This window comes from Piliocolobus tephrosceles, chromosome 20, assembly GCF_002776525.5.
Source record: "Piliocolobus tephrosceles isolate RC106 chromosome 20, ASM277652v3, whole genome shotgun sequence".
Classification (NCBI taxonomy): Eukaryota; Metazoa; Chordata; class Mammalia; order Primates; family Cercopithecidae; genus Piliocolobus; species Piliocolobus tephrosceles.
Genome location: NC_045453.1, coordinates 3,331,178 through 3,351,590, shown reverse-complemented (window position 1 = coordinate 3,351,590; position 20,413 = coordinate 3,331,178). Strand labels below are relative to the sequence as shown.

The 20,413-nt window shown below is 50.0% G+C and overlaps 1 protein-coding gene across 3 annotated transcripts; it reads right to left on the bottom strand.

Moving 5' to 3' along the window:
• Nucleotides 1-1,271: 1,271 nt before the first annotated feature.
• SLC52A3 (solute carrier family 52 member 3) lies at nt 1,272-17,115 on the bottom strand. Of its 3 annotated transcripts, none has more exons than XM_031934695.1 (6): nt 17,085-17,115; nt 9,509-9,694; nt 6,477-7,600; nt 4,726-5,231; nt 2,908-3,031; nt 1,272-2,429 (listed from the first exon to the last, which is right to left on the bottom strand). In XM_031934695.1, exons 3-6 carry the CDS (start codon nt 7,041-7,043, stop codon nt 2,217-2,219), a joined length of 1,410 nt encoding a protein of 469 aa, XP_031790555.1. In that variant the 5' UTR covers nt 7,044-7,600; nt 9,509-9,694; nt 17,085-17,115; the 3' UTR covers nt 1,272-2,216. The 3 variants fall into 3 exon arrangements, with proteins under 3 accessions (XP_031790555.1, XP_031790554.1, XP_023075973.2); XM_031934694.1 differs by having other exon boundaries at nt 6,477-7,094; XM_023220205.2 differs by lacking the exon at nt 17,085-17,115 and having other exon boundaries at nt 6,477-7,094; nt 9,509-9,809.
• Nucleotides 17,116-20,413: the final 3,298 nt, after the last annotated feature.

Below are 20,413 nucleotides of genomic sequence, written 5' to 3'. Positions count from 1 at the left end.
AGGAGGCTGTTTTCGTTGTTGAATGAAAAGTCCAATGTGCACAACAGTTTACTACGTTTTCTGTAAAAAAAAAAAAAAGAGAGATCTGAGAAGACTGTATTTGCCATTTGTATAATCTCTGGAAGAGTAAACAAAGACTGATAAAAGTGCTCGTGTGTGTGTGTGTGTGTGTGTGTCTGTGTGTGTGTGTTAAGAGAAACTGGGCAGATGAGGGAGAGGAAAGAGGTGAAAACTTTTCTCTGTGCACCTTATATTTTCTGATTTTTTGAAACACATGACTATATTACCTATTCACAATAAATTAAAAGGGAAGAGAAGAGTGGTGGTGGCAAGCAAACAAAACCTCTAAAAAGAAGTCCCAGGGGCTGGGCACAGTGGCTAACTCTTACAATCTTAGGACTTTGAGAGGCCAAGGTGGGCAGATTGCCTAAACTCAGGAGTTCGAGACCCAGCCTGGGCAACGTAGTGAGACCTTGTCTCTACTGAAAATACAAAAAATATGCCGGGTGTGGTAGTGTGCACCTGTAGTCTCAGCTACTCAGGAGACTGAGAAGCAGGAGAATCACTTAAACCTGGGAGGCAGAGGTTGCAGTGAGCCAGGATCACACCATTGCACTCCAGCCTGGGCAAGAGCAGGACTCTGCTTCAAAAAAAAAAAAAAAAAAATTAGCTGGGTGTGGTGGTGGGCACCTGTAATCCTAGCTACTTAGGAGGCTGAGGCAGGAGAATCACTTGAACCTGGGAGGCAGAGGTTGCAGCGACCTGAGATCGCACCACGGCACTCCAGCCTGGGTGACGTAGCAAAGACTCCATCTCAAAAAAAAAAAAAAGCCCCAGAACCAGACATACTCTAAGCACTTGATTCTGTTCATTTCTGAGCTCAGCCTTGAGCTTAGAGCCAAGTGGAAACTAATTACACATTTTGGGGGTTCACATTAAACTTCTTCTTTTTAAAATTATTATTTTTGATACAGAGTCTTGCTGTCACCCAGGCTGGAGGGCAGTGGCATGATCTCGGCTCACTGCAGCCTCCACCTCCGAGGTTCAAGCAATTCTCAGCCTCCTGAGTAGCTGGCACTACAGGCATGTGCCACCATGGCCAGCAAATTTTTGTATTTTTAGTAGAGATGGGTTTTTGCCATGCTGGCCAGGCTGATCTTGAACTCCTGGCCTCAAGTGATCTGCCAGCCTTGGCCTCCCAAAGTGCTGGGATTACAGGCGTGAGCCACTGTGCCATGCCTGAACTTCTCCTTTGAAGGAAGATCTGAGTGTAAAAGCAGGGAATGTCTTTATTTTAAAAAAATGAAAACCTAAAGCTAAAACAAAATAACAATCACCTCAGCCATCTCCATTTGAGAGAATACTTCAGGGGTTCTGTGTGTCTGGTCCCCAGCCTGGTTGGGGATTTCACTTTCAGAGGCTCAAGGATGGGCCCTCCCCAGCCCCACCGGCAAATCATCTCTCCTGCTTCCAGGAAGGTACTTACTCTCCAACAAGTGGGCTTTATGGGCCAGGAAGGATGACAGGAAGGGGTGTGTGGGGTACTATGTCTCTCCACACTGGGAATCCGAAAGCCAAGATACCCATGATTCTACCGCTAGCTGCTTGTCTTGTAGAAGCCCCTCTGTGAGACTGAGGAGCAAAGGAGAGAGGACAGGGGCCTGTCTCAACCCTTCTGGCTACTTCTAGGTTGTACTGACTGCCACTCTTGTTACTATGATGGACTCTCAGGTCAGCAGGTGGCCCAGGAGGGCTTGCTTTATGCCGGCTGCTTCTTCCTTTTGTCTCTGTGCCATGCCCGTGAGGTAGTTGGTACTTGCTGTAATCTCCATTGCATGCATGAAGAAACAGGCACAGAGAAGTCAAGTGACTTTCCCAAGGTCACACAGCCTGAAGGGACAGCTCACCCTCCCAGCTGTTTCCCTTCTAACACCCTTGGGCCTGCCTCCAGCTAGATGCTGCAAATCAGTCCTCTCTTGAGAGTCAAAGCAAAGGAGATCCGAACTTGTAGACACAGGTACTGTGACACAGAGTCGGGGATAGAGCTGCACCTTGCATTTCCAGGTCGCATCTTCCCCACAGTCCCTAGTGGGCACTTGCGTTCATGGTTCAATTACTCAGGCTCTGCATCTCTGTTGCTGCCACTTGCTCTGTGACCTTGCCTCTCTGGACCCCAGTTCCGTCCGTTAGCTATGGGGGCGGGGTTGGTGGCATGCCTAGGCGGGACAGTGCAGATTACAGAAGTCAGCGGACGAGAAGAGCCGCAGCACGTTGACCAGAGGGAACATGAGCAGCGCTCCGAGCAGCGAGCCCAGCTGCACCGCCGCTCCGCACCACAAGAGGGCGCTGCGGCTGAGGTCGCGCAGGATCACGCCTAGCATCACCTTGACGTAGCTGAGGCAGCCGCTGAAAAGCACCCACGAGGCCACCTGCGGGGACGGGAGGGAAGAGATGCAGAGTGACAGGGCTTGCAGGGCGAGCGCCAGGGCAAGGAACTCTCACAGGGCTCAGGGAAACCCATGGAATACTCTCTAGGTGCAAGGAGAGCCTTCTGGGAGTGATCCTGAGGGGCTGACGGGTCCCATGAGTTGACTGCCCAGGGGCAAAGGAGAACCCAATGGCTTTTCTGGGTTCATGTGCTCATGATCAAGTCAAGGGCCTTTGAGAGAAGGCCACTGCTGAGGTACACATGGTGGGAAGAGGCCTACCAGTCACCTCGATTCCCTAAGCCTCCACTCTCAAACGAGGAAGGGGCACCCCTCCCACCTGGCACTTCCTGGGAGAGCCCCAAAGACTCTGATCGCAGGAAAGGGCTGCGCCCAGGCTCTCCCAGGCCGTGGCTAGGAGCTGAGGAGTACAGAGTTGAGGGGTACGGAGCGGGAACAGCCCCACCGGCCGGATACTCACGATGAGGACTTCCCCACCCCAGTGGCCCTGCAAGAGGGGGCAGGGGCTCATCACCGCCATGGCCATGTTGTAGCCCCCAAAGCAGGTCCCAAGCACGGAGAGGAACCCCAGGAACAGCAGAGACCTAGAGGAGAGTGGGGGAGGTGAGTGGAGGCGAGAAGCCTGACCTCTGACTCCTCACCCCCGCCGGGGGCCATGTGGATGGCCAGTGTCTCCAGAGTTAGTTTAGACCCATGTGGAAAATTCCAGGCTGCCTGGCTCAAGTGGGTCAGGGAGGTTCCTGAGCAGGCAGGGCTGGCCTGGGTCGTCCCCAGCATTAACGGTAGGGCCTGGCACCCCAGCAAGAAAAACACAATGGAGTCTGGCACCGGATGGTCCTGGTTCAAATCCCAGTTCTACTGTTTAAGCTGAGACTAGTCTCTGAGCCTCCAAATGGGAGTTTTGCAAGTCTGCGTGACCTCCAGGAGCACAGCATGCAGGGCCTGGCTCAGCTGTGGGTCCATCTAGTGTTTACCTGCTGCTATTTCCTCCCGCAACACATCCCAGCCTCAGCCAGGAAGCTGGGCTGAAGTGAAGATGGCTGGATCGGGGCATTGGTACAGCAAACCCTGCTGTGCCTCCTCAGGGGACCCCTCCCCATCTGGCCTCAGCTACCTGCCTCTGCAATGTGGAGTTTGCTGATCTCCAGGGGCCCGGGCAGCTGGCTTGTTGCTGCTAGGAGCATCTCTCTACAGGTGGCCTTCCATGCAAACCTACATCTGACAACTGAAGACACTGTCCTTCCTCAGAAGTCCTTGTCTCTGGGGTCCCACTCTCCAGTCTCCAGAACACCAAGACTGGTCCACGCCCTGGGTAAGAACACACGGAGGTCTGCCTATACCCTCAAAGACTCTTTCTGCTCCAAGATTCTTGGATTCCATGACTCAGATTCTGTAATTCTAATATTTGGGGTTTCTTGGATTTGCAGGTCGGGGCCTTTGGTCCTGCTTCCCTCAAATCCTCCATCCTCTTTCCAGTTTCTAGGTCCCAAGGTAGAAAATCCAGCTTCCTGGCAAGCTTTTTGTCAAGATCTTCTGTCCTCACTGTCCTCCTTCTGGGCTGGGAGAGTGGGTATAAGCAGGCCAGTGAGGGCAGGCAGGCCAACGTGGATACGAGGCTGTAGGACCTACCTCAAATGTCAAGATCCCGAGGTGGTGTTTCTCATACATGGGTCTGAAGCCCCTGCCTCAGAACTGTTTGGGTTCCTTACTAAAAATTGAAATCCCAGGTCCCAGTCTAGGCTGGTTCAATCTGCATTTTATCAATTTGCCCAGCCATTCTTCTAGAACTGTGGCTCTAAGGGAATCAGCTGGAGATCAGAGGCAGGAGGGCAGGGCTGAAATTCTGGGAATTAGACCAGGTCAAGCTCTTTCTCCAAGCCTCAGGCTTTCCCCTTATAAATGGGAACTCCAGTGGCTGTCTGCTCCTCCTCATGGGCTTATGACAATGATGGTCAGCACTTAGGCTGGACCTGCCACGTGCCAGGCACTGCTCCAAGAGCTTTATAGAATCAGCTCATATAATGCTTCCAGCAGTCCTAGGAGGTGGAACTGTTACTACTCCCATTTTCCGATAAATATCCCTGAGGCACAGAGAACTGAAGTGATTTGTCTTATCGCACACAGCTGACAAGTGGCAGAGCTGGCATTTGGACCAGGGTGCTCCGAAAACCACGTTCTTAACCACTACATGTACAGCCCAGTGGGCGCGTTTGGAATTCTGGGTTCTGAAATGAAGTGTTCCCCCACTGGGATTCCCTAGGACCGGATGAGAGCACACCTGTTAGGCAGGAACATGGAGAGCAACGAGGCAAGAGGGTTGGCCACAATGCTGAGGGTGGCGGCCAGGTGGTAGGCAACTGGCCCGTAGGACAGGCAGGAGTAGGTCTGCACAGAGGGCAGCACGCCGTTGGTGAGCGCATTGATGAAGGCCACCAGGGTATAGATGAAGGCCAGGTGGGCCGGGCAGCAGGGGGCTGCTTTCTCCTCAAGATGCCCCTGGCTCTGGCTGCTGTCCACTGTGTCTGCAGGGCCCAAGTCATTCTCTTCCCGCGGCCGGATGGAGTGGAGGGTGACCTGGTCATTGAGGAGGTCTTCCACGGAAGCCTCCCAGCACTTGGGTTGGCGCTGGAGGACAAAGAACGCCCCGAGGCAGCAGGCCATCATGATGGATAGCAGGAGGAAGAAGACCAGGGGTGAGAAGTGGGCGGGGAGGTAGCGGCTCTCCAGGTGGGACAGGGGCGCTTCCATTTCGGGGAGGGCGGACACCAAAGCTCTGGGAACTCCCTGCAAAGGACAAGACAGGTCAGTCAGATCCCTGGTCGGGGAAGGGGATCAGACTGCAGAACAACAATCATGACAGTGATAATACAGAATACAGATCACCTGTTATTAATAGATAATTAATAAATAAACATAACTAATAAGGTGGCAATAATGACTGCTCATACTGACTGCCCACTGAGCACAGGCACCGGGCATGGATAAGCCCCTTTGCCTCCTAACAGGCCTGTGCAGTGGGGACGAGCATCCCCCATTTCAGAGGGAACTGAGGTATCAGAATGCTTCGGCCCTTACCTGAAAGTCACAGGGAGAATGTGGCAAAGCCAGACTCCACCTGGTGCTTTCTGACTTGGAAGCTACACCTTTTACCACTCTGCTACCCCACAGCAGCGGCAAGCACAAACATGTTCAGAGGAGGGGCTAGCCAGAGACTGACTGAGCAGGGGAGCCCCCCACCTAAGGGCAGAGCCCCCCACCTAAGGGGAGAGCCCCCCACCTAAGGGCAGAGCCCCCCATCTAAGGGGAGAGCCCGCACCTAAAGGGAGAATCCCCCACCTAAGGGGAGAGCCCCCACTTAAGGGGAGAGCCCCCACCTAAAGAAGAACACTGCTCCACCCACCGTCTAGGAAACAGGGGCCCTCAGGACATGCCATCCCAAAATATGACTGTAGGAGGCCAGAATATGCCACCCCAAAATTGACCTATTGGCATATTGTTTATTTCTAGATGGTTATTTTGAAAAATTGCAGGCTAAGGAGTAGCTCTGAAAAGTTACCATTTTGTAAGACAAATTTACATCTAAAGGACATTTTTATTAGTAAAGGTATCTTATCTGTACCAAGAAGAGGTATCTGAACCAGGAAGAGAAAGGTGGCGGCCTTTCTCACCTGAGGAACTTTTATCTGCCTAACAGTGCAATGTTTATTCACCATAAGTTTCCTCCTTTCCCCTCCCATAATTTTTCTCCACCATCCTGCAGAAGCCCCAAGTCCCTATTACCTTTTGTAGCTCAGGATGCTATATAAGCTGAAATCATCTGGCCCTGTTTTAAGTCTCATATTTTGGGGGGACTCCCATGTGTATGTGTGTAAGTAATTAAAATGGGTTTCCTGCTATTGATCTGCCTTATGTCAGTTTAATTCATAGACCGACCAAAGAACCTAGAAAGATGGAGGGGAGCAGATTTTTCCCTCCCGTACATTTGTGACCAAGCCAAGTGCTGAGATGGCTCCGGGTGATGCTGGGTACCTGTGCGATGTCAGTTTCCCACGTGGGTACTGGGCTTGGTATGCTGTCTGATGGCTCAGTGACATTGACGCAGGTAGTGAGACCCGAGCCCTGGGCAAGAGCCACCAGGGCAGGCAAGAGGCCGCTGAGTCCTTCACCCACAAAGAAGGTGGTGAGGTAGTAGGTGGGCAGCCGGCTCATGAAGGGCAGGAAGGTCACCGAAGAGGTGCAGTCTACCAGGGCCAGGAAGAAGGTGAGGACCAAGAAGGCGATGCTGTGGTGGCCGTCCAGCACCCAGGAGGTCATATTCCAGAGGAAGGCAAAGATGATGCAGGTGGCGGTTCCCACACCCAGCAGGGTGAAGATGATGGGCACTTCAGAAAGGCAGCTGGGCCGGAAGCGATGGAGCAGGGTGACCAGGAGGGGCCCGATGTTGGCCAGCTGGATGACCACCGTGAGGTAGGAGGGCAGGTACCAGCGCTCAGGCAGCTCCATCACCAGCAAGGGCAGCTCTACCCAGAGCCCATTGATGGTCACCCAGGAGCCCATTCCGAAGATGCAGACCAGCAGGTGCATCAGGAAGGCCATGGTGGTATCTGCCCTGGGCCAGAGGCTTCCCCAGATCAGCCTGCGGTGGGGCTGGCAGAGAAGAACACCAGGTGAGTAATTTCAATTTCACCACCTAGCAAGATGCTGGGACCTGGGGCCCAGGGTTTCTCTTAATACTCCCCTTCTTGTGAACAAGCTGGCTTTTTTTTTTTCTTTGAGATGGAGTTTCGCTCTTTTAGCCCAGGCTGGAGTGCAATGGGATGATCTCGGCTCAGTGCAACCTCTGCTTCCTAGGCTCAAGTGATTCTCCTGCCTCAGTTTCCCAAATAGCTGGGATTACAGGCACATGTCACCACGCCAGCTAATTTTGTATTTTTAGTGGAAACAGGGTTTCACCATTGGCCAGGCTGGTCTCAAACTCCTGGCCTCAGGTGATCTGCCTGCCTCGGCCTCCCAAAGTGCTGGGATTACAGGTGTGAGCCACCACGCCTGGCCCAAGCTGGCTTTTTATTAGCAGAAAACAAGGGAAGGCTTTCCTAACTATGACTCGTGAAAGAAAAGTTCAACACAACACACAAAAGAAAACAAAGCAGCTTCTGCAAAACATACCAACAGCAAGGTCAAAAGTTAAATGAAAATATAGGGAAAATATTTGCAACATAAATCACAGACAGAGGGCTCATCTTCCTAATATATAAAGAGTTTTTAAAAATCAAGAACAAAGAGACCCGATATAGAAGAGGGCCAAGGATATGAACAATTCAGAGAAAAAGGTACAAATAAGCTTTAAACACATGAAAATATTATCACCTTCGGCCAGGCGCAGTGGCTCAAGCCTGTAATCCCAGCACTTTGGGAGGCCGAGATGGGCGGATCACAAGGTCAGGAGATTGAGACCATCCTGGCTAACACGGTGAAACCCCGTCTCTACTAAAAAATACAAAAAACTAGCCGGGCGAGGTGGCGGGCGCCTGTAGTCCCAGCTACTCCGGAGGCTGAGGCAGGAGAATGGCATGAACCCGGGAGGCGGAGCTTGCAGTGAGCTGAGATCCGGCCACTGCACTCCAGCCTGGGCGACAGAGACTCCGTCTCAAAAAAAAAAAAAAAAGAAAAAGAAAATATTATTACCTTCATTCACAATAGGAAAACTACTCCAGGTGCCATTTCTCACCATGAGATTATCCCAAAGCCTGACAAAATGACTCATGTACAAGGTTATTATAGATTGTGATCTTGTTGGTAATAGCAAGTTGTGGGAAATTTTCTCCTGGGTGGCTACCAACAGAGAAGTGGCTAATTAAAGGGACCTGTTGGAATACCACATACCTGTCTGAAGGAATAAGGAATAAGGAAAGCAGATCTTGCTGGCTGATAAGGAAAGGTCTCCAGGCTATACTGATAATCTTGAAACAAAATCAAGGCAGGTAAATGGAACCAGGAAAAGGTGTACTGCCTTTTGGTCATACAAGAGGAGGAAAAATATGTTTTCTTTGCTTGTACTTGCACAAAGCAACCCTTGAAGGACACATGGGGACTGCAGGGATGTTGATGATGACCCTGTATATCTTTTTTTTTTTTTTTTTTTTTTGAGACAGATTCTCACTCTGTCACCAGGCTGGAGTGCAGTGGTGCAATCTCAGCTCACTGCAACTTCTACCTCCTGGGTTCAAGTGATTCTCCTGCCTCAGCCTCCCAAGTAGATGGGACTACAGGCGCCTGCCACCATGCCTGGCTAATATTTTGTATTTTTAGTAGAGACAGGGTTTCTGTGTTAACCAGAATGGTCTCGATCTCCTGACCTTGTGATCCGCCTGCAGCCTCCCAAAGTGCTGGGATTACAGGTGTGAGCCACCGCACCCGGCCCTGCCTCTGTATATCTTTTAATAGAGTTTTGATTTGTGAACCATGTAAACATATTGCCTGATGCAAATATATGGTTACCTGAAATGAGATTTCAATCTGGCTTTCTTTCCTCCTGAAATTATAGAACTCTCTAGGTGGCCTTTGGAGACCACTTCCTCTAGCCCTCCAGAACCATTTTGCCATCTGTTTACCCCCTTGCCAGCTACCAGTGGCAGCCCACCTGTGCTGTTACTAACAACTTTCTTCTATTTACCCTTAGTCTGAGCAGTAATATGGCAGATGCCAGGAGTGAGGCTCTGGAGCCAGCTGTTTGAGTTTGACCCTGGCTCTGCTGCTTACAATCTGGGTAACCCTGGGCAAGTGACTTTGCCTCTCTCTGTCTCATGTCCTCATCTGTAAGTAGGGGATAGTGATAGTATGAACTCCGTGGCTTGTAATGAGATGTAAGGATGCTGGTGAGTTTATGTTGTTTCCAACATTCCCAGCACACAGTAAGCACCACTAAGGGTTCCCGATCATTATCGTGAAATGGCAGGTTTGGTGACATCGTTATTTTTGTCTAATTCACATGAGAATTAATACAGGACTATGAAAATTTAAAAAGGGAAAAGATTCCCCCACTCGGTATCAACTGAACTCACCAGTGGTATATGCACCTTTTTGTAGAGACACGTCAACTGGGCCAATCTCCACGTTTTGTAGATGGGAGACGGGGTCCGAAGGGGCAGCGGGGCTCTCCTGGGATCTGGACTGGGTCCCCTGCAGCAAGTGGCCTGTCCAGGGTTCCTCAGTTCACGCCACAGTCTTTAACTCCATACTCCTTCCTTCTAGTACAAAGCAGGAGTGTCAGTTGTCGCCACGCCTCACCCAGGAAACTCTTGAATCCTTGTGGCTCCTCCCCATGGTTCCCACACACGGAATTCACTCACAGGGCTGGGACTTCCTTCCTCATACCTTCACTGAGCGAACCCAATGCTCAGTTGCCTTTCTGGCCACCTCCTTTTCTTCTCTGGGAGGAGCCACTCCTGAGATGTAACGCAGTCAGGTCTCCTAACAGTCCCGCTCTGCCCCCTCCCTTCTGAGAGGACTCCGTCCTCTCCTTTAGGAAGCTGACTTGACTAACAGCACAGGCGAGGCCCGTTCCAGGCGTGCCAGGAGGACCCAAGGAGGGAGGGGAAACTCCCAGGCAGCAGTGGCACACCTTTGCCTTTGCTGTCCTCCCAGCCTGGAGCACCAGCCCCCTCTGCTGTCCACATCCAAGCTTTCTACAAGAGCCCATCCTTCAGGAGACCTCTGGCTGCCTCGCTTTCTCAGGTGTCCTCACCAGGGCCCCATGAACCCTTCATTTCAGGTTGTTCTTGTGTGGGTGCATGCAGGCACATCCCTTGAGACTGAAGCTTTTTGAGGGCAGGGGCTGCTTGGGAATCTGACGTTTTGAAGGTGGAAGGGCCTTTCTCAATGACTTAGCTTAGGATTTGTAAATTATTAACTCACTGGCCAAAGCCAGACAGCAGATATGTTACTTTGGTTTGCCCAGTGTGTTTAACAGTTTGTTACTGTAATTAGCAATGGAGGGAATGGCAAGCAACCTTCAGCATTTCTGGCTTCTCAGGAATATTTTGGAAGAAGTGGCCACCCACTTTGGCCTCTTTCTCCATCCTAGACTCGGGCCATCTTGATGCTGTCTCCTGCAGTAGCATCTGGAACCAGTTGTCTGGGTTCAAATCCCAGCTTCAACCCTCACAAGCTGAGCCAAGTGACTTAATCTCCTGTGCTTCAGAGGATCCTGTCTTCTCTTGCAAAACAGGTAGGCTGTCAGTACCAACATCAGAATTGTTGCTAGGAACATGCAAAGTGCTAAAATCATGCCTGCCAAATAGTAAGGGCTCAATGAACCATCATTATAAGATTACTGTTTCAGCAAACATATCAGTTGCATTCAAAAACATGTAGTTAACGGCCAGGTAAGGTGGCTCACGTCTGTAATCCTGGCACTTTGGGAGGCTGAGGCAGGCAGATCCCTTGAGGTCAGGAGTTCGAGACCAGCCTGGCCAACATGAGAAAACCCCATCTCTACTAAAAATACAAAAATTAACCAGGTGTGGTGGTGCACACCTGTAGTCCCAGCTACTCGGGAGGCTGAGGCAGGAGAATCGCTCCAACCTGGGAGGTGGAGGTTGCAGGGAACCGAGATCATGCCACTGCACTCCAGCCTGGGCAACAGAGTGAGACTCCATCTTAAAAAATAAAAAATAAAAAAAGAGACCCAGTTTTTGTTAGGCAAATGGCCATCCAACTAAAGGACTACATTTCCCAGCCTTCTTTGTAGCTGCACACGGCCCTGTCATCAAGCCAATGAATTCATATGCGACTCTGAGTAGTCTCCTTAGCCCGTTTCCTGTTTAGAAAAAAAAAGTGCAGCTCGTTGCCGACGCTCATTTAATTTTATGTAAATATACTATTTGAGGTTGAAGCAAATCTGACTGATTATGACTGGTGTTTTTTGTTTGTTTGTTTGTTTGTTTGAGACAGAGTCTCCAGAGTCTCACTGTGTAGCCCAGGCTGGACTACAGTGGCTTGATCTCGGCTCACAGCAACCTCTGCCTCGGTCTCCTTAGTAGCTGGGATTACAGGCGTGCACCACCATGTCCAGCTAATTTTTTTTATTTCTTAGTAGAGATGAGGTTTCTCCATGTTGCTCAGGCTGGTCTCGAACTCCTGGGCTCAAGTGATCCCCACGCCTTGGCCTCCCAGAGTACGCCAGAGTACGGGGATTGCAGGCGTGAGCCACCGCGCCCAACCCTAAATCTGACTGATTTTCAATGTCAAAATAAAATGTAAAAACTGTTTTTGGAGTTATTTCTAACCAGAAATAACATCAGACTCACCTATTTCAGAAAAACTGGATTCATCAAATGAATCTTTGGCCAACAACTGTTCAAGAGCAATGTTAACATCACATGTAGGAATGCTAGGATTTGAGATTTTCAGCAATTGAGAATGACTATGTTTTGTAAATGGAAATACAACTACTAAAACTAGAATGCTATAAATGGAGTGATGTCTTTTGTTTCCAAAGTCAATATACTAGAGCGAGGCAAAAATAATAATAAAAGCGAGGTATTTTGTGGCACAGTTATCTTGGGGTAAACGCTGCAGTCACAAGTGGGTATTTCTTCTGGCGATGGAGAAAGAGTTAACAATAAGGGAGTGGCCCTTCTGCTCTTCCTCCATTTGGCTGTCTGGAATCAGATGTGACGGCCAGAACTCCAGCAACAATTTTGTGCTATGAGGCATGCAGTGAAGGTTAGATGCATACTAGGCTCCTTTGGGATTTTGTGGCGGAGCGCACCCGTACCAGCCCTGTTTTGCCTGTGTTGAACTGTTTTGTTTGTTTGTTTAATGTTACTGTTAAATTGTAAACAAACTTCTATGTTGTTTAAGTCATTCTTATTTTATATACAACAAAAACACTCAGAGGCTGGGTGCAGTGGCTCACGCCTATAATTCTAGCACTTTGATAGGTCGATGCTGGCAGATAACTTGAGGTCAGGAGTTCAAGACCAGCTTCCAACTGGTCACCATGGTAAAACCCTGTCTCTATCAAAAATACAAAACATTAGCTGGGTATGGCGGTGGGCACCTGTCATCCCAGCTACTGGGGAGGCTGAAGCAGGAGAACTGGTTGAACTCGGGATGTGGAGGTTGCAGTGAGCAAAGAGCACACCAATGCACTCTACCCTGGGCGACAAAGCAAGACTGTTGTCTCAAAAAACAAAAACAAACAAACAAAAACTACTGTGTACTAAGTGCACAGAGATACACGTTCCAGGATATATATTGACAGATTATAGTAACCAAAAATTGATGAATACATTTATCTCCTTTACCACCTACTTTCTGACTCTGAAACTTAGGTCCTGTCCTAACCAGGATTTGATCAAAAATCAAAATTTAACAAAAGTAGTTGTTTAGACACTTGGGGGCAAATGTCTTGCAGAGAAATGGAAAAAAAAAAAAAAGGAGAAGAGAGAAAGAAGGAGGAACAGAGGAACAAAGAGCCCTCCATAGAGAATTTGGTACCAAAAGTATAAATTGAGACCAAGAGTCATTTCATATATGGAGACTCTAATTCATAAAGGAGTCAAAACTGTAGTGACTATCTGTATTCTGAATATTTCCCGAAATGGCATCAGACATTCCAGGAGAAATGGACAGAAGCACAGTCCGGTGGTACAGGCCTGGCTCACCCTTCCAGGTCAAGACAGCAGACGAAGGTGCAAAGTAAACGAAGATATAGCAAAAGCAATAAATGATATACCTAAGAAAGAGTGCTAAGTCAATAGTTAAGGGGAGTAGGTGAATTTGCAGATGATGGTGACCTTTGCCCCCTGAAAAGCTATTAAACTAATGAGAGTGTCCAGTTAAACATTTACAAACATCAGTAGCTTTCCCACGGAGGGCTGGATGGGGAGATGAGGGCAGACAGGGCAGAAGGAGTCTGACTTTCTTGTAAGTTCAACAAGTCCTAAGCACTGAAAACCTAAATCCCCGCTCCCCACAAAGACACATTCTCTGATTCCGACCCAGGGGCTGCCACCGCTGTGTCACTTGAGGGATGGGATTTGGCTCTGGGGGTCTGTTTCCTTGTCTGGAAACCAGGCACGGTGGGGTTGGTCCCCACGTGACCCATCTGCGCTATGCCCTGGCCCACTCCCAAATTATCTCCTTCCTCAAAAGCGAGGCATGCTTTTGGACCTCAGGGACACAGTGAGGAACAGTCATCAATGACAACGAAGCGAATGTCTTAGGCAGAGGACACTACATGTGCAAAAAGGCCCCAGAGAAAAGGAGAGACTCAGAATGGCTGGTGTTCGGAATGTGTTGGGATACTTTTAAAAGATGCATGTCTGCATTTTCTGTTTTTGTTGTTATTGTTTGTTTGTTAGTTTGTTTTACAGTGACCTTGCAGTTCTTGTTTATTCATTTAACCAATATTTCTTGGGCACCAACTGTGTGCTCAACCACAATCCCTGCTCTCAGGAAGGTGTGGGAAGCGGTCACGAAGCAGAATAAAAAACAGAAACCCAGAGCAAGTCAGATGGTGGCAAGGACTCCGGAGGAAAGCGAAGCTCCTGAATGGGGAATGTGCAGCCGTCACGGAGAGGACATGAAGGGAGTGTGGGAGTGAGCTGCCTGTGGAAAGCACGGTCCAGGGGAGAAAACAGCAAGTGGAAAGTCCCTGGGGTGCAGCCATGCCTGCTCTGTCCCAGAAGTGGGTTTTGCTGTTCAAAGGATAGCTAGGAGGCCAGTGTGGCGGCAGCAGCGGGAGCAAGGTGGGAGGGGGGGAGACAGGGCAGGTTCCCTAGGGCCCTGTGGTGAGAGCTTGGGTGTTTTCTCTAGAGCAAAAAGCTCCATGAGTAGGCAGAGGAGACCAGCTCTAATCTAGTTATCGTGCTGGCTGTTGTGAGGAGAAACATGAAGCACCAGAGAGGAAGCAGGAGTAAACCTTTGGCGGGTTAGGAAGCTGTAACAAAAGGGCTAAAAATCACCATGACAACAGTGACAACCATAGTTGCCACTCATCAGCTGCTTATTGTGCCAGACCCTGTGCTAAGCTCTTTGCACACATAACCTATCAAATCTTGTTCCATAGTCCTGAGGCTGGCATTATGATTATCTCCATTTTACAGATGAGGAAACTGAAGTTTAGAAAGGGAAATAAATTTGCCTAGTGTCATACAGCTGGGAGCTGAACTTTACATCCAGGCATGCTTGACTGTGGACCCAGCCCTGAGAAAGGCCTCGGGGTGAAGGGGTTCTGAAGAGGCCACGAGGACCAAGCTGAGCAGGATCTCTTTCCGCTCACAGACGGCCTCCCAAGACTTGGGCCAGGGAAAGAGAGAAATGGGGTACAGGCTCGGGAGAAGATGAGAGAGGCTCTGAGACATATCTGCTTCCCAAGGATCCAGGACCCCTCTGTGATCACCAGAGACCAGAAACCTAAGGCTTCGCATGAGACAGTTAAGATGCCCCATAATGGGTGGGCAACAGATAGAGAAGCTAGAAGGATCTGCTCTGTCCCAGAAGTGGGTTTTGCTGTTCCAGGCAAAGGTTTCTCTTTTGCATTCTTGCATCAAAAGCTGTGAGCCCCCAGCCCAAGAGAGTGAAGGGAGCTGGGAGTGGGGTTCTGTCCAGGTCCAGTGCACCCTCATTGTGTGGGCTGGGCCATCTCCTCCAGGGAGCTCAGGGAGCTTCCAACCCACCCACCGCCCCCTGCCCCCCTCCGCATTCTCCTGCCCTCTGCTTTCCTCCATCAAAGTATTACTGACACCAGCTCAGTTACAGGAGTTTATCTGTGTCTATCTGTTGAGCGCTGGTCTCTCCCACGGGAGTGTAATCTTCATGTGAGCGGGGGCTTGTCCTCTCCCCCAGTGCCCAGGTGACCATCTGGCTTGCTACGGGCTGGGCCACCTGAGCCCCTGGTACCATGGCTGGGTTCTCGCTCTGCAAGGGTAATCTGCCAGCTGGTAGGCACCTAGCCCTGTGGGCCAGACTGGAGGAAACCTGCTTCAGCTATGCGGGTTGTGTTGGCCAGGGTGACCCCTGGGGCAGTGCCAGGTGGTAGCCCGACACTGGATACATCTCACTCCTGGGCAAGGGTCTGAGCTAATGCTTTCCTGGGTTCCAGGCTCCTGGAGAAGTTAGTGAGCCCTGCAGGTGTCTACCCAGGGCCTGGCCCTAGCCTCACCCTCATGAGAGTGGGTAGGAATGGATTGGCTTTGAGCCCCTGAAGAAGGGAGGCTGAGAGGTCAAAACCACAAAACCCACAGGGAGAGATGGGGAGATGAAGGGGTGAGGGAGAAGAGACTGAGACAAAGAGACAGAAAGAACTAAAAGCTAGAAGCAAAAATGGGGAGAAAGGACAACAGAGGCACAGAGACAAGGAAAAACGGGAAGCTGCAGCTGAGAGGGAGGCAAGGAGATGCCAGGAGACGGGAGGCAGCTGGAGCACTGGGAGCCTGGGCCCAGCTCAGCCACCCTCACTGCTCACAGCCACATGTAGCAGGAGGCCATCTCTACCTCTCGTTGCTAGGACCCCAGAGCCCCCCTGGAACTCATCCCAACTCAATATCCCTATTGCATAGGTGGGGAAACCAAGGCCCAGGGGGGAGTTAGCGCTTCCCCGAACCCCGCCCCAACCCTGACCTCAGGCTGTGGCAGACATCCAGGCCTGTGCTGACCAGCTGTGCAACCTCAGGTCAGCTGCTCACCCTCTCTAGGCCTTGGTTTCTCCATCTGTGAAAGGGTCTGGGAATGTCCAGCCTTTCTGGGCTCAGCGGACCAGGAAAAGGGGAACGAGATGACAGGCACTCAGGCTGGCAGCAGAAGCGGACTGTCTTTGAGTTCTCTTCCCCTTCTCCTCCCTCCCAAGGCCAGGAAGGGCTTCAGGCCTCCCACAGGCTGACCTTGGTGGAGCAGCCTCCCCCAGGCCAGTTCCCCTCCCCTCCACGTCCATTCCAACTCCCAGCCTCCTTCCCAGGCTCCAGCGGCTTCAGCTGGTCAGGTTGTTCGGAGATAGCATGGAGATGGACCTCGGTAAAGTCAGTGGGGGCCCAGGCTCTTTTTTTTTTTTTTTTTTTTTTTAGACAGGATCTCTCTCTGTCACCCAGGATGAAGTGCTGTGGCATAATCTGAGCTCACTCTGCAACCTCAACCTCCCTGGCTCATGCGATTCTCCCACCTCAGCCTCTGAGGAGTTGGGACTATTAACCCATGCCACCATGTCTGACCTGGGTAATTTTTGTATTTTTTGTTCAGATGGGGTTTCACCATGTTGCCCTGAACTCCTGAGCTCAAGCGATTCACCTGCCTCAGCCTCCCGAAATGCTGGGATTACAGACATGAGCCGTGGCACCCAACATAGGTCCAGCCTTTTGGTCTGAAGGCACCAGGGGTCTGGAATTCACCTGAATGACTCAGCCTGTCCCAACTCCAACATGCCAGCTGAGGAGAAAACCTTTCTTCCCTCCTATTTCTTTGGACTCTCCCGACATGGCAGCCTGAAACTAGGGGAAAGGCCACGAGACACTGCTGGCTTCAGACAAGTGCCCCTGCCACATCCTGGTCAGTGTCCCATGCTCCCAGCTAGCAGCCGGCCTTGGTAGCTGCAGCGGCACCCTCACGGGCCTGAGCCGCCCCGCTCTGCCCACTTACCTGCTGGTCCAGTTCTCCACTCGCTCTGCATGGGAGGGGCCAGAGGCAGCTCGTTTTGTATAAAGCTGTCCCCGCCCAGAGCTCAGGGAAAGGCAAGGCGGAGGGTGGGTGTGGCTCCTGGCAAGACCAAGAGCCTACTGTGTGTCTGTAATCTGCCCTGCAGCCCAGCTAGGAGGAGGATCCTGATGGTAGAACTGTACATTAAAGGGCTTGCTTTATTCAGTGCTCTCTGCCATCCAGATTTCATGAGGGTTGATCCCCAGTTGACAAAAGCTATGTGCAAACAGTTGGTTCTGGCACCACCCAGAGATCTCCGTAATTTCTTTCACACAGGAAGAGAGTTCCCTGGAGCAAAAACGGTTCAAATACTGGCGCTTCAGTAAGTCATGTGGAAAGTGGGGACAATAATAGTGCCCTCTTCATAGGACAGAAATACTAGCTGCTAGTGTGGACTGAGCTGAGCCAGTGTCAGGCATGTTCTTGGGGCTTGATATGAATTAATGCATTTAATCTTCATGGCCTTTTGGAGAGATGCTATGACTATCCCTATTTTCCAGATGAAGAAACAGGCCCAGAGAAGTCGAGAGCCTTGTGTAGGTCATACACCTTGTATATGGCAGAACTGGTCTCTGATGATCATTGAGCTACCCTGGCAAATACTGCAACCACCTGGGGGGTTCTTCCTGCCCATTGCATAAAGAAAGACCACGGCATTGTAGCAGAGAAAGAGTTTAATAGACACGAGGCTGGCCATGCCACATGGGTGATGAGTTTGTATTCAAATCATCTTCAAAGCTTGTAGGTGAGGGGTTTTTCAAAGGCAGTATGGGGCAAGAGTTGGGGATGGCCAGGTAACAGGTGCTTGCTGCTGATTGGTTGGGGTGGAGATGAAATCATAGGGGGTTGAAGCTGTCCTCCTGCAGGCTGAATTGCTTCTGGGTGGGACCACAGGAGCAGGGTTGGCGGTCCAGGTAGAGCCATCAGGTTTAGGTGGAGCCATGGGGTGTCAGAGCTGCAAAAAACCTGGAAAGATGGCGGGCGTGGTGGCTCATGCCTGTAATCCCAGCACTTTGGAGGCCGAGGTGGGTGGATTACCTGAGGTCAGGAATTCAATACCAGCCTGGCCAACATGGTGAAACCCCATCTCTACTAAAAATACAAAAATTAGACAGGTGTGATGGCGGACACCTGTAATCCCAGCTACTCAAGAAGCTGAGGCAGAATTGCTTGAGCCCAGGAACTGGAGGTTGCAGTGAGCCGAGATTGCACCATTGCACTCCAGCCTGGACAACAGAGCAAGACTCCGTCTCAAAAAAACAAAACAACAAAACAAAACAAAAAACACCAACTGGAAAGATATCTCAAAAGACCAACCTACAATAGTGGTGTTATCTGCAGGAGTAATTGGGGAAGTTGCATATCTTATGACCTCCAGAATAATGACTGGCAATCATTTATGTCTACACCTTAGGAGGACCCAGGCTCCTCTTCTTCCCCCAGCCTGCTGGCCTCTCATTAACTTTACACAAGTGGTTGCTCACAGTACTATGGCCTGTAAGTGCAGGGCCAGGATTTGAACGCAGACTCAAACTGGTGCCTCTATGGGTATACAACATATTGCACAGATTCTGACACCTAGTAAATGCTCAGTGCATGTTGACTTCTACAAATAATTCTGGCCTGCCTGTTGTGTTATTTTCCAAGACATTCATTTACTTAACAAGCATTCAATCACTCTCCAGGCTAATGCTTGGGGTGAGAGGTGAGCAGGCACTAGGGAAGGGGCCAGACCCCTCGCTTAGCAGGCAGGTGTTCAGGAAGTGTTGCCACTGTTGGGGCTCAGGACATACATATGCCCAAAATATGACTGTGGGAAACCAGAATGTGCCACCCCCAAATACACTTCTTTGACATACTTTGAGCTGGTTATTCAGAGAAACTGCAGACATAGGAGTAGCTCTGGAAAGTTATTCTTTGGTAAAAGAAATTTACATCTATCAAGGAAATCTACATTAGTAGAGGTGCCTGTATCAGGAAAAGGGCTGCTCCAGAAGAATTACCCTAGAGCCCTAGAGAATTTTTTTGCCCAGGCTGGAGTGCAATGTTGCGATCTCGGCTCACTGCACCCTGCCTCCGCCTCCTGGGTTCAAGTGATTCTCCTGCCACAGCCTCCCAAGTAGCTGGGATTATAGGCGCACTCCACCATGCCCAGCTAATTTTGTATTTGTAGTAGAGATAAGGTTTCACCATGTTGGCCAGGCTGGTCCCAAACTCCTGACCTCAGGTGATCTGCCTGCCTCTGCCTCCCAAAATACTGGGATTACAGCCTTGAGCCACTGCACCTGACCACCCAGAGACTTTTATCTGCATAGCAATACAACCATTATTTACCATACAATAGTTCTTCCCCTCACCCTCCCATAACTGTGTCTCCACCAACCCCCAGAAGCCCTAAGACCCTATTCCTTAAACTTCAATCATCTGACCCTTCTTTCAGTCTCATATTTTGTGGGATTTCCACACACACATACGTAATTAAATATGGTTTCTCTCCTATTAGTCAGTTTCATGTCAATTTAATTCATAGCCCAGCCAAAGAACCATGAAAGGTGGAGGGAAGCCATGTTTCCCTTCTCTACAGTACCAAATACTTTGGGTCTGTTAAAAAAAAAACAAAAAAAAAATTGCAGGACTCTCTAAATTTATGATGCCAAAGGAGAAGTTAAGCCCTGCTCACGCCTGTAATCCCAACACTTTGGGAGGCTGAGGCGAACAGATCACTTGAGGTCAGGAGTTCGAGACCAGCCTGGCCAACTTGGTGAAACCCCGTCTCTACCAAAAATATAAAAAAATATAAAAAAGTTAGCCGGGCATGGTGGTGCATGCCTGTAATCCCAGCTACTAGGGAGGCTGAGGCAGGATAATCACTTGAACCCACGAGGCGGAGGTTATAGTGAGCCGAGATTGTGCCATTGCACTCCAGCCTGGTGACAGAGCGAGACTCTATCTTAAAAAACAAAACAAAACAAAAAAACAGGAATCAACTTCTGGATACATCACACTTGAGTCAAAACCTAGAAAGCTGAGGAAGCAACCCCTGATAGCCCAAAGAAATATCCTAAATATGAATGTAAAGAAATAGGAAATCTTAAGCTCATAAAAAGTAAGTAACTGAGTGAGAACTACTTATCTTACTCAGTCTCACCCCTACCTCACCAAATACTTTTAGATGCTCCTACCTCTCCTTTTAAGACAAATATTAAACCTTTTTAGTGGAAAGTATTTATTACACCACCATTGTGGGAATTGTTTTACTCACTCTACTATTT

Coding starts and splice junctions, on each gene's coding strand:
- SLC52A3 (XM_031934695.1), bottom strand. CDS start 7,043: ATGGCCTTCCTGATGCACCTGCTGGTCTGCATCTTCGGAATGGGCTCC. Junction 5,232..6,476: donor GGGAAACTGACATCGCACAG/GTACCCAGCATC, acceptor TGTCCTTTGCAG/GGAGTTCCCAGAGCTTTGGT. Junction 3,032..4,725: donor TCCATGTTCCTGCCTAACAG/GTGTGCTCTCAT, acceptor ACTCTCCTCTAG/GTCTCTGCTGTTCCTGGGGT.